The sequence below is a fragment of the Ceratina calcarata genome, unplaced genomic scaffold (assembly GCF_001652005.2).
Source record: "Ceratina calcarata isolate Rehan_Ccalc_2016 unplaced genomic scaffold, ASM165200v1 scaffold27, whole genome shotgun sequence".
In the NCBI taxonomy this organism is placed as follows: Eukaryota; Metazoa; Arthropoda; class Insecta; order Hymenoptera; family Apidae; genus Ceratina; species Ceratina calcarata.
This window is the reverse complement of record NW_017149195.1, coordinates 291887-305862: the sequence shown is the minus strand read 5'-3', so window position 1 is coordinate 305862 and position 13976 is coordinate 291887. Positions and strand designations below refer to the sequence as shown.

The 13976-nt window shown below is 39.2% G+C and overlaps 1 protein-coding gene across 2 annotated transcripts in view; it reads right to left on the bottom strand.

Moving 5' to 3' along the window:
- 5-HT1 (serotonin receptor) overlaps window positions 1–13976 on the bottom strand; it is a 98581-nt gene that overhangs the window by 17030 nt on the left and 67575 nt on the right. For both annotated transcript variants that reach the window (XM_018022045.2, XM_026812345.1), the window contains 2 exons: window positions 11591–12006; window positions 4425–4558 (listed from right to left, as the gene is read on the bottom strand). In XM_018022045.2, the coding sequence (XP_017877534.1) occupies window positions 4425–4558; window positions 11591–11708 (252 nt within the window). In that variant the 5' untranslated portion in view covers window positions 11709–12006. The remainder of the gene's footprint in view (window positions 1–4424; window positions 4559–11590; window positions 12007–13976) is intronic.

Below are 13976 nucleotides of genomic sequence, written 5' to 3'. Positions count from 1 at the left end.
TCGATTCTGAAGCACTCAATGTTTTCTCTGCTTTTGCAATTAAAGATTTATAATAGCATACGTTATATTATTCTTCAAGTATAAAAAGTTGAAATTTTTTAATGTAACAACTTTACTGGCCTGATTTTATCTTGTGCCTCTTGCGCGTGATTCTAGCGGTCCTCGATAAATCAGCTCGCGATTTCATTTCTCATTTTGCAAGATTTAATACGGCATTCCTAGGACACATTCGATCAGACATCCTTTATGGGATTCAAGCAGGCCGCTCAGGTAGGGTAACAATAAAACGCTCCATGTCTAGTGGTATGCGACGCAACGCGCCAGGAATTCGTGCAAGCCAAATTCCTCGTGTAACCAAACTCGGCTCGTATTGTTGCGTGGAAAAACGAACGGGTTACTAGGATGCTCGATACCCGGCCAAGCTTTTCAATTACATTACACGTGACTACGTGAAAATGTACAAAATTTCATTTTCACAATCTTTTGTTACTCGCTCCGCATTGATTGATATATCATCAAAGGTAGAGACGGACAACGGAGATCGAGGATGAACGGTGTAGAAGCAAGACGGTGGCTATTTTTCCACACCATATGTTTTAACCGGGGTCATGTCCTCTCGCGAACTGTGGAACAGAATATTGAACAAGTCCACGACTGCTCTTCTGTCTACGGTTTGCTGTGCCATTTTGCGAGATGGATAAAATAAATTGCCGATAGAAGGAAGAGATATTGGGTTTTGTCTGAAACAAACGCATACGAGACGCGTTTAGATACACCGTATATATAAGCGGATAAGACCCGATCGCGTATGAAAAAGTGAATAAAAAATACGGAATACAATTTTTCGCGTGCCGTTTAGTTTTCGGGAAAATCGAATTTAAAAGCAGTTTGCATACGTTTGCATTTATTTATTCAACAAACAACTATCCCAAAATATAAACCGTAGATTTTTATTGGAATTTGTCAAATTAGAAAATATTTAAAAACCTTCCAACAATAACGCGAAATGGACATGATGATTATTGTCGTGATACAATTGGGCAGATAAATATTGAATGGAGTGGCGGTTAGAGAAAGCGTGATATTAAACGAAGATGGGGCAGAAAACGCGCGGTTAAGCTGAGGGAAGGCGGAGTTGACGTGGTAGTATTTTATTCTAATTAGGACCCTCCAAGACTGGGTGGTACGTGCAGAAACCAGAGAGCATTCCCGCATCTTGAAGACCAGTTACAAATACTTGTACCTCGAACCTTTGACGAACTTCTAGTACCTGTAACGAACCGTTGCCCTCGACGTCTGCTAAAAACATTTAACGCTCACATCTGTTCTGCAACTAGAGTCGCGTACCACGGCGCCTTTGAAGTTTACCCGTGAAATTGAAAGTTTATTATAATTGTTCAACGCGCGTGCTACCAAAGGCAAAAGCGCGCGTCAGATGGTCGGAACGTGTTGAAAATATGTTTATGAAGTTTGCCCAACCATTTATTCTGTCGAATTCTGCTCGAGATTTCTATTATATTTTATATTCCACGGTGACGTAGGAGAAGAATCATTTTGTTTGATGATAGAAAATGGGGTAACTTGATTGACACGTTGAAGATGCTCGTAATAGCTGTAAGGAGTAAGAAGGGCGTGAATTTCAGTAAGCGTCAGTTGAGCCAGAGCCTGTGCCAGCGAAGTAGTGCTGCGGGTTAACAACTGCGTGGTATAGTAGCAGTCAAGAAGTTGTATGTAAATCAACTCGGGGCGTTGAACGCGGTCTATAATTCCAAGACAATAACGTGGTAGAGCTTATTTGCCTAATGAGAAGCTGCTTGTTGCACTGTCCAAGTAAACGACTGTACATGCGTCACGTGTATTACAGAATGAGTAATTGTTCGAAGATTGAGATCGAGCGGTTTCACTTGGAGGGATTACACGCCATGTAGAACCTCTCCAGCGTAAGTCTTTGCTCGCACAAACGCAGACAACGCTAACTACGTTTCGGTTATCTACGTTCAAACACATTCACGGGTATTTAAATACCGTACGTGTAGTGAAGGCTACGTTTTAACTGACAGTGAGATTAAATTCAGAAAATTGTCAATGGCGGAGTATCTAACGAAGTTAGATAACAACGTCGTGGGATCTTTAAAGGATTAAAAGCCCTCCATAAAAAATAGGAGAAAAATTGTAGCGGAGCTCGTTTAATGAAAAAACAAAACAATGTGCCAGAGAAAAACATGCAACGGCGATTCCCCAGTGGTATTTGTTTCCATCCCACTTCTAGTTGTACATTCAAGTATTCACAGAGAACGCCTAACGTCGCTATTTACGTTTAGAAAAGCTTTTACAAATTCCTATGTTTCACGTACTGTTTTCCTATCTTTTTTTTTTTTTTTAGCGAACGTAATAAAACCGCGATATAAAAGGCTCTCAAGGTTTTTAACGTAGGGATACGTACCGAGGTGTAGACATATTCGCGGTTCCGCGGGGGGTTTGCATTCTCGGGAAACGTTCAAATAAGGACACCCTCGGGCACGAGTGAGTTTGAAAATAAAGGAAATAAAACAAGCTCTCCGGCTTGTGATGCTCTCTGGCATGCCGTGAATTCATTCGAATGAGAATGAAATACGAGCATTATTCTATTTTCGTAAAAATATACTGACAACAACGGAGCTTCGAGATCATAATTTGCAATTCACGTCAGACAGTTTTACAAGAAATATATATATTTTTCCACTTTTGATCTTCGAGACGGAAACGCCAAAGGCAGCTTTCGTCCCGATTCGCGGCTCTCTTCGACAATTTTACTATTTGTATAACTCGGAACAAGGAAAGGAGGCTTCTTTCGTTAATTTAGGTACATTGAGTACAAGATTTTGTGAGATGAAAGATACTAAATCATTCAAGTTAGAACTTGAACTTGCAGATTACTCGGTCATAAAATCCAAATGATAAATTATGGGATTACTAGAAAAAACTGAATGTGCATAAAATATTAAATCTGTATAAAATATTAAATGAATTATTAAATTATCAAATTTAAAATGCCTATGTAAAAGACCTTTTCCATTGATACTATGAATGTTTTATTTTATGTAAAAGCCCGCGACCTAATTACATGAGCTCCATAGAGGAACTTTGATGAGACCACGCGAGTTTTAGGACAAAGGAAAGGATGAGTGAAATATTCGGGAGCGATGTAAGCGATTGTACAAGTTGGCCAATAATCGTCTTAACAATTTCGAGACGGTAATTAATTCTCAAAGAAACAGGTTCGTAATGAGGTTCTTAGATAACAGGAATCCGTTCTAATTATACATCGTCCTCTGGATGTTCGACAATCACTTGGTGCCTCTGAAGATTTCGCAAATCCATTAGAATACATTAAAGCGAAACAAGCCCTTTCGGGAGTAGTAAGAATGAAATTAAAATTGAATCTCGTCCAAAGCGTTGAATGCAGTTCTGCTAACTTTTGCAATTGTCATTACCGTTGTCGTATTTCGTTTTCGAGTGATAAGCTTCCTGAAAACTTTTCAAACTTTCTCCTCCCTCAAAGTACGCGCTTCCTTATCTTTTCTATACTTTTATAGTAATCTATAGACTGCGGATTTCCATGAAAATTGAAACATTTATGGTGTCAATTAAGAGAATAAAGTTTACATGTTTTACATGATTTTTACATAATGCATTCTCCCAATTGTTGTATAAATCAAATCCGCATTACTACTATTCTATTAGAAGTGCGTAAATCGATTATTGCGTCAAGCCCATAAAAGTGCAGGTAATTTTCCAGTTAATTCCCCATTAAGTCGGGAAATTTAATGTGCAAACTGTTCCGAGCAAAGCAACGACCTGGTAACGATCGCCGATAGCTGGCCTTAAACGGATATGTTTCGTCGAAGCTTAGCGACGTGGTACCCTCTACATAACTGACCATCAGGTTGGTTAGCCTTAATGAACATGACGTTTACACATACAGTCAGTCATGAAAGTTCTTCGTACACCCCATTAAAAGAACATTCTGAGGAAGACAATCAATCATTGTATATTTATTTATCAACATGAGCAATCATACTAACTATTCTATAAATTATAATACATGTTAATGAATAAATATATTATACGACGTGATTTTCTAGTTTCTTCAAAATTACATTTTTATGGAACGCATTATGGAAAACTTTCGTGACGGAATCAATGTCAAGTACCATTTGAAACAGTTTACTACAAATTTTTGGAAAATGAAGAGATGAAGTATAAAAGTATACATACACAACTAATAAACAATGTCTTATGGTAAACTCGTGCATAGTTTCTTTTAATCAAATCAGTCAGTTGTTAATTTCAAGTGATATTTCTTATTGATTGATGCTGTAGGAATTCCTTTTACAAGCTACGCATACAGAATCTATCAAGGGAATAAGGTATTTTTTTAATACCTCGTATACTGCTCCCAGAGGCATAACCAGACAGGCCACCATTAGATCTGCGACGGCTAAACTGACAATCAAATAATTCGCCACTGACTGCAGATTTCGCTCGTGCAGAATCGCTGCTATCACAAACAGATTCCCTGCAACAAAAATTTTCATAGTGTCTTGAGAAGATTCAAACGTATAGAAAGTTTGCAATTTGTAATGATGTTCTGTAAAAGTTTAGATCAGACAAAATCTTGAACCTAGCACTGATGACTAAAACGTTTAACCGGTTCGTTTCACTGGCGCTAGATATCCAACGTCCTCAATAAATTATACTGAATAAAATGTACATTGCTTATTGATGCATTTTGTTTCGTGCGTCAATTATAAAAAAATATATTTCACACAGTGCAGAGAAATGATATTTATTCATTCTACTTTTGATTTTATCTGTCTGTTGAATATTTCACCGGGCACTGTATGCACGTATGTATGCGTCGCGAGCTTTGAAAGTGGTCGCCGGCAACTTTTCCAGGTTTGCACGCAGCCGGTTCGTCGTTTTAATCATAGATCCAGTTAGTTGCGCACGGCCCCCGAGACCCGCGCAAATAATTCATAAGCTGATTATGAAGGATTCTAGAAGAAGACGAAACTGGATGATTCCATTTTCATTTTCGCGAAATTCCTCGCGTTATTCGCTCGAATTAATAATACTTGATGAAAGATGCAACTGCCACTTCTTTTTAGTATTTGCATAAAAAAAGAAAATACATTCCCATTCTACACTTCGGTGCATATAAAATATTTTGAAAATCATCTATCATGGTTTGTCTTATTGTCCAGAATTATAAATTCCATTGATGATGAACTAATTTCGTGTAGAGTAATAAGTTATAGGAATTTATGGATACAAGCGCTTTCGGAGTTATTTAATCAGTTGGGAATGTGCGAACTGATAAATTGTATTATTGGAATGAAATACACGGTATTCGACAGGCTATGCATTCATTTGAAGAAATAATAAATTCAGCATTTCTCTCTGATTAAACGAAATAAAATACAAAATTACAAGATCTTGCGCTGTTTCTTTTAAACATCGTCACATGTTTGTGTCAAATATTTTTTTCATAAGCCTTTTGAGATAAACACCTACAAGCGAATTTTAAAAATTGCGAATTTGACAATATGTAATTCGCCTCGAATTTCATCAACTTCCTTTGACTCGATAACGCTTGCTTTCACAAACAGACATTGGTTACACTTGAGCTAATTATCCGTAGCCGAGTGACAAAGGTATTACAGGTAGATTTCGTTTGTTCGTAAACGAGAGACAGTTGTGTTGGGACAGTACGTCCCCTAATTAGTCTTTCAACGTTGACGTCGCTTTGAAGGTTTCGCAAACGTTTTGACAGTCGCGTAATCAGTTTATGCGTCCGCCGCGTTGGAGAGGCTCTAAGAGGGATACGAACAATCCCGGATTCGCGATTGTCAAAGCTATTTATCGCCCCGGCTCATTCGTTTCCCCTGTACCATTAACGACATTTTCAAAAATTAATTTACAACATGACCCGACGCCCAACGCGTCGATTGTCGTCAACTGACCGTATCAGGAACAATTAGCGCGTTTAGCGAGAGCAAATAACGCGTTCTGGCAAGTTCATTTATTATGAACTGCACGCTGCAAACGTTTCCACCGGGAGTTGTGCATTCACTTACGTTTGCCTACATTAAACCACCGTTCTGTGAGATCGCGTTGTTTTATTAGAATAATAGAACGAAACAATTCTGCGTGTTCCCAATACAAAAATAATTATCATTCATCGGCCGCTGATTAAACGATTCGTGAATTTAATTCTTGACTAACTTGCTATTTCTAATTGATTCAACCAATAATTTACCACTCGTTATCGCCTCCTGAACGCATCGACCAAGAACGCTGGTCGCCGTGAAAATGAAATTGCTTTCTACACAGTTTAAATCAACGTTAAAATTGACGGTTGCCCGCGTTACAGGCATCACGGTTACGATTAAATGGTTTTGTAGCCCATTTAGGTCATTCGCAAGCTTGATAACGCAACACACCGCGAGCACTCGCCACCGCGATAACGCAATCATTTTTGTAGGACACGATGTCCCGGCATAACGTTTAAATTCCATTTTCCTTCCTAATGACGGGTGTAAAATCAATGATGATGCGAATCGCGCAGGCGAACCATCAGTAGCATGAAATGTATGCTCCAAACGTAGAAACCGAAAACATACATGGCTATTACGAAACTGCAGATTTTTATACAAAATGCAACGTGTATGGTGTCAATTTAAAAAATTCGTTAGATAAACATTTATTTTGTCACTCAGTGCATTTTTTCGCTATGCATAGTCAGTTTCGATATTGTAGGCCTATTTTATATCATCGACCGACAGTCGTGTTAAAAATAGGTGTATCGGAGAAATGAAGATTCTCTAATTTCTGAAATGTAAAATACAATCATGAAAATAGCGCAATAAAGTACAGTAGCAGACGTGCACGATAAATCAAGTATGGAACTGGAGCCAGGAAGCTATATGCCTGATTCTGAAAAGCAATATGCGTGATATGAAAGCGCAATGCGCGCACGCGCGCTTGCCTAAGTGAAATGTATATGTTTATATTCCTAGATTTCAAGTCGCCAGTGCAAGTAGAATACGTAAGGACGGCACCACTCGTTGGTCGTGATTCATCTCTGTCCTTTGAAATTATTCAATTTCTCTCCTCTATGCGAATACACGCGTGAATGTCTGACTCGGCCGATGAATTCGTTGAAACCAATCTTTTCCTGTCCTCGAATTTCTTACAAGTTTTTACTCTTATCTCACAAGGCTCTCTCTTGCTGCTTTTTTACGATCGATCCTTCGCGCAGGGTGTATACACGAAATAGAATTTAACATGGATCAACGGGAGAGACGGTCCTTTCACGGATGGTCGTAAAACAGCAGGGAACCGATCAAAGTATATATAATACTATTGAGATCATCCTTGGGAATGAATACTGCTTGATAGAATAAACTATATCAACTTTATACTTTTGCTGTCCTGATTGAAAAATATCATGATCCACAAAACTAAATTCATGATTCGCTAAAATTAAAGACTGTCTATAATCATGGATGAAATTCTGGTGTACAACTTTTACCAGTGGTTTAAGTCTCAAAGCATTTTTAGATTTTTGAGACTTGATAACTTTAAAGAGTTACAGTTATGTTAGATTAATGTTAAAAATGAACAAACAAGAATTGGCTGCGCAGTATAGAAAGGTGTCTTGCCGTTTTAAGCAGAATTGCGATATTGGTAGGACGAGAATTGTACTGAGAAGCATGCATAAAGCTCGAATTTCGATGCGTCCACAGATATCTAACGGACAGTTAGTTAATCAGTGAATTGTATTAACAACAGAATTTATAGTCAGAAAGTTCTGATTCCGAGTAAAGGGCAGAGTTCCGGTTCGCATATAAATGTGTATGCTAACTCCGCAACTGCTCACACGTTCTGCAATTGGAGCGAGGATACTAGTTTCTACTAAAACCCAGCCACTTTTCTGATTAAGTTTATCCATATTTGATGTGCAGATGCTTTTTCAACTCGTGCGTAGAAATTTCGTAATTAAAAATATCGAGCTCTCGAGCACGGCAATTTTTCTTCCTAAAAAATAGGCCAGGCTCATAGCTTATCGTTGATCGTCGATGCGCATAATTTCCGCAATTAAAAATATTAGTTCTCGGGCATGGCAGCGATTTTTCATAAAAAATAGGGTAGCCTTATCGTTGGTGTTCTTTCGCCACGATTCACATTTATGATGCATTTGCTAGAGTGAACATCCAGAACGGCAGAGAGTAGCCTACGCGCGTGCAAGCGATGTGCGTTCGAGCGTTTGTCGGTACTGCAAGCCGGAAATCTACTGTCATATGTATTTCCGGGCTCGTGGCATGTTCACTGGGGTGCTTTAACTTTTAACTTTACTGCGGAGCACGGTGCGATAGTCAGATTGAAACTGTTCGTCACGAGACGACGCACAGTGGGCTGAACCGATCAAGTTCGTATAAAAATCGTAAAACTTTTCGAAGGAAAATATTAAAAAATATATTGTACGCAGTATTATCTTTATACTTTTCCCTTATTCTGTAAAATGTTCCATGGATCTGCCTACTTTCCTTCAGAAGTTCTACGATCTTTATATAAACTTGATCGGTTTAGTCAACTGTGCGACGCGGCGAGCCTCGAACAATCTCGGTGCCTTAAATAAACGTTCCGGAAGAAGGCGCTGTGCCTTTTCTTGCGAATACTTGCAAGAGTTGAATTCTTTCTCATGGTTTTCATGTAACTTGCCTCATTTTAAAGAATTTTCGGTCCGTGGTCGCGATGATTCGACCGTTCTAATTAAACTACCTCGCATATTCAACTAACCGGAACTTATACTTTGAGCAAGAAACTTTTCCCGAGAGTCCGCTCTGTAGGTTTTAGTAATATGTTACATGGTATTCTTTTTTCTCGTTTCTTGTCCTCGCTCGTTACCATTATTGCGGGTTTTATGCACTTGCAAGAAAATTGACTGTGCAGAAATGATAAATGCTGTAACGTGTAAAACTAATTAAAATTTTAGTATCTAAATAATAAAGGAAATATCTGAAACATATTTTTTCATATACTATAAATGCTTTATTTTGCATAAACTGCACAATTTAAATATAATTTTATAGTAAGATAGTGGGAGGAAAACTCGACAGTGGAAGTTTATTGTTAATTTATTGATGAATGAGAATGAAGAATGTAGATCACAGAATCGAATGATAAGTCTATGAATAATGTGAATGATGATGACATCAGGAGGACTTGAATCCTCTAATGATGAATGATAATACGTCGAGAGATGGCAGACTGGCGTGGAACCACATAAAGGTTTACGATCCTTTTCTATACAGCTTAAATAGACCATTCAGCGTCCAGGACGACTAAACTACCTTCTTTTTACTCGGTCATCGCGGAAATATGTATATAGAGGAGACGTGGTCGATACATAAGACCTAGTACCTATCCTCGCTATCCTTCACGCCAAAGAGACGTCCTGTCTTGCGATCCTTCGAATTTCCTATATAACTATTATGTGTGTATTAAAGGAAGACCGTGATTTTGGACTTTGCTTCGGTGAAATTGAATCTGTCGCTCTAAAGCTTTAGTAGCACGATTTCGACGACTTCAATTCAGGGAACGGGATGCGCTTTTATTGATACATATGATATATCACGACGTTCTAATCCATGGAACTGACCGTTCATGTTAGATGGGTGCGTATGAAGTTTGTTTCTCACGTGAATAAATCTTTTGACACGAACTGATTCAAGTAAACACTGGTTACTCCAATTACATATCTTGTGTTACTATATTCGAATACGCGATTGTTGGTTGTACTGCAATACCGCTAATGATCAAGCGAATTCGTTAACCAAACGAATTAATTAATAGTTATTAGACACACCATGCGTGCATATAATTGATTATTATAGGTACTATGCGGCTTAATATTAAAACCAATCGTCGTTGTTGCTTCCGACGATTATTACACGAGATTACCGAATTAGTAAGAGAGATTTTCGTTGCGTATATTTTTATAGCTTCATACGAGGTGATTATCGCTTGCAAAGTTATAGTATTATAAAACTCTCGATTCGGTAATTGGGATTTTCCAAGTATTGACCGCGGCGTTTACGATCGGGCTAGCTCGTTCGACAAACTAGGAAAAACTCGTTAAAATTGAAGGCACCGTGAATTTTCACACCGAAAGGCTTCGTGAGGAATTTACAGGATAGAACAGAGCATGAAATGGAACAGAGTAATGGAAGCGGATTTCAAAACAACTGAGTCCATTAACGATTAAATTGCAATCTCATTCGAGGTTCAATTTCGGCCGACTTCAATACACTTGCCCTCTCTTTTAATCAAATTCACTTTTGTTTCACACTTGCTTTTTGCTCCGGCACTCTTTTCATCAATGGTGAACCGTATGAAATTTATGAAAGTAGGCTTTGACTAAGAAACAAACTTGACGCACGCGTAAGAGATTGTATTTAAATTTATTTATTGAACAATGAATTAAAAACAAACGTCAGTTTATATGTATATCTCGAATAGCAAATAAATAAGATGAAAGAAACTACTTTTCTCAGAGAGAAAGAAGTAGTAAAAGCTCGATCGCTGACGCATTTTTTTGGGAGCGTTAAGTACACATTCTGGCCTCATGAAATTCTAATCGCGCCATTAACCCGGTACGTCTGATAACTCCCGTATTTTACCCCAGCGTCGAATCCGATATTCCTTCGGGTGCAACTTTCGCAGATCCTCCTCTCGATCCTGTCCACGTACGCGCCGAGACGTCACGTGGTTACCCTCGTCATTCCTGATAATATATTATGCGCCCACGCCACGGAACCGTGTCAGCTTTAAATTAATCTCCCATTGTAACCTACGTGCGGTGTAGTGGCGTGTACGTTCGCAACCGTTCCGAAGCTATACGATGACAACGGCGCCATTACATCAACCAACAGTGAGACAGATACTGTGCGTGCAGCCTTCTGATATAATAACCGGAAGGAGAGCGATTAATGGATTAGATGCTGCGACAGACAAACAAACACAGATTTCGAACAATCTTGTGTCATCATTGAAACGCCACTGAATTCAATGTACAATAGTATGTAAGCACCAGGCTCTCCCTAGACGAAACATCGCTCAACTCTATTGACGTATGCTTTGGCCCAACATTCAGAGAATTCAATTGTCCCGGTTTCGATATTATACATATAATTTAGTTAGATCTACAAGAAGTATATTTGCAATGTTTATTAAAGACCCGAGTAAAAAAGTAAAAGTACTGAACTTTACTATTTTTTAATAGTAATTTTTAAAAATATTTCTACATCTTAAACAAAATTAAAATGTTTGGTCCAGTATTAAAAAAGATGACCGATTGTATATATGATATGACTTTTCTAATGTCTCCTAGTACATATGATCTTCTCGACGCTCTTCATATATCCTCCTGGATTTGCCAAGAAAAGTTCGTTGCAAATGAAATTCTTTCGAACCACTTGCACAATTTATCGAATCCCTTGGGCAGATCGTTGAATCAGAGCTAAGGTGGTAAATGAGAACTTACCCACAACGGTGATGAGTATTAAGAGACCGAGGACCAGAGCCCTGAGGATGATCGAGGCATCTGTGAACGCAAGCCCATCCGTGGACGAGTTCCCAGCTTGGTTTACGTGTTTCTCCATGACGCAGGAGATATATTCTCTGTCCTGATAGGCTCTTTAATATCCGTCGGTCATCATCTTCTTAAATAATGTACCATGGTCCACCGCTACGAGCAGATGCACAGATATGAATCTTGTATTCGCGGCGAACGTGGTTACGACTCCCCGAGACGACGTCAGTTAATGCCTGTTTATTAAATTTCGAACACAGGTGTCCTCGGTTGACGTGCTCGCTCGTCTTCCGCAACCTTGCCCACTTTCCATTTCGCGAAGGAGCTTCTCTTCAAACATTAACTTTCTCGTATGTTAGAGCTCAGGTCTGTAACAGAAAAAAGTACTTACATTCGCTTGGGATCGTGTTTGTACTTTTTACGAATTAAGTAATAAAATAAAAGTAATGAAGCAAGAGAAATTACATCAAACGAGTCCAATAGCAAAATTTATTCGTAGTATAATATTGTTCGAGAATTGATTGAGAAACTTTATTGCTTGATTCTCGCGGAAGTGCTATAGGAAAAGAACTGAGAGGTATCACCTTTACGATGGTATGCTAAACCAAATTGGAGTAATCGATCGGTAATTTCTGGAATTGAAACTGCCGGTGGTTCGGTTATAAATACGAGCAAAACGGAATGAAACGTGGGAAACGGTAGGGAGAAAAACCAAGAGACAGAGTCGTGCGGCTGCGATGAACGAGTATCATAAAATTGCTTGCTGGGGTCACATGCGCTTTAATTCTTCGATAGACACGTTTCATTAACTTGTGCTCGCGGATGACCTAACGCGCTGTTTAGATTCGATTGTCGCGCGGAATCGAATCGACATGCCGTGAATTACCGTTTCACGGATTCCCGTCCACGCGGTCACACTTTTAAATATTTGTTCAAACATTCATTGTTCATTTTATAATTTCCCGTGCGCGGAAAAATACGAACGCGCAGCCCGAAATGACGTTGATGGTGTTATACACCGGCGACGAGTTCAGGAACTTGTACTCTTTTGAAGGCATTAAAAAAGTTGGGGGGAGCAGAGATAGGACGAGAAATAGAGATAGACTCGTAAAAGATGCGCGAGATAGAACAGCCACTTTCGCGGGTTATTAAATAAATTTTACGACGGTCTGCGCCGCGCTACGTCAGAGCCCTTTCTTTATTTTCATTTTGCTTTGAGGTGGCGAGATGAACCGTTTAGGTTTAAAGCGTTCTTCCATCCGATAACCGTGCAACATGTTTAATCTGCAGCTATTGAAATGCGCCGGTCAGTACGTCCAACGATTAGATTGCGGATTTTTGCGGACGTATACGTTTGCTAAAAAAATTCCGTGCGATTTTGTTATCAGTTAAATAGTGTTCCTTGCGAATGTTCGGCTAACCGGTAATCCGTGTCTTCGACTCTTGTAAGTTTCCGCAGGCGAGGAGTCCATCGAGGAAGAGGCAAGTTAGTTAGGCAGGGTTAATAGACAGCAGCGGCGGTGTAGCTAAACAATATGGGCAACGACACGCCAACAAAGTTGGTTAGGCCAAGAAACGTAATTAAGGATACAGAAGACAAGTTGATTTGGAAATACCGAGTTACTCTAACCGTGTCGGCTTCGACCGGGGAGAAAGCCGTGGCTCAAACCAACCGGGTTGTCTGAAAATCAATTCGATGTCACGACAGCACTGCGCGCCTGTTGGGTGCCAGACAAGTGTTTAGTATGCTTCAGGTGCTAAGCGAATCGAATGCTGGTTGCCGTTAGTTAACAAATTGACAAACACAATTAGCAAAATTGGGTTCAGATGCAGCAGTTTTTTTAAAATAAAAAGTAGTGTGACAGCCCGCGTTTTATTTATCAATACTTCCTTGTTAGACTTAAGACGAGCTGCTTGAATCGGAACGAATACGGACGAGCGGACGGCCGACGCTCTGGCACCTATCGGAGCTTTCGCTCCGTTAGAACTGTTTCAACAATGCTAGAGGACGGATATCGAAAAGGGAAAAAAACAACAGGATCAATTTATGGCATTGTACACATGTATTCTACGATGTATATTTTAAAAATCTTTTTCTCTTTTTCAAATTTTCATCTATCTCTTTCCTTCCACTCATAAAATCGTTGGCTATTTATTACATTAATCTGATTCCTCTGACAAGACCGATTCGCTAAACTGTTTGGTCCTGTAATTCATCATAAAAATGTCGATCTCAGAACGTAGCCCAGAAATAATTTTGTTCCTCCAAATCCATTATTGTACGCGATATCCACTTTGATTTATGAAACGTCGCTGAATTCCGAACTACAGAAACCAA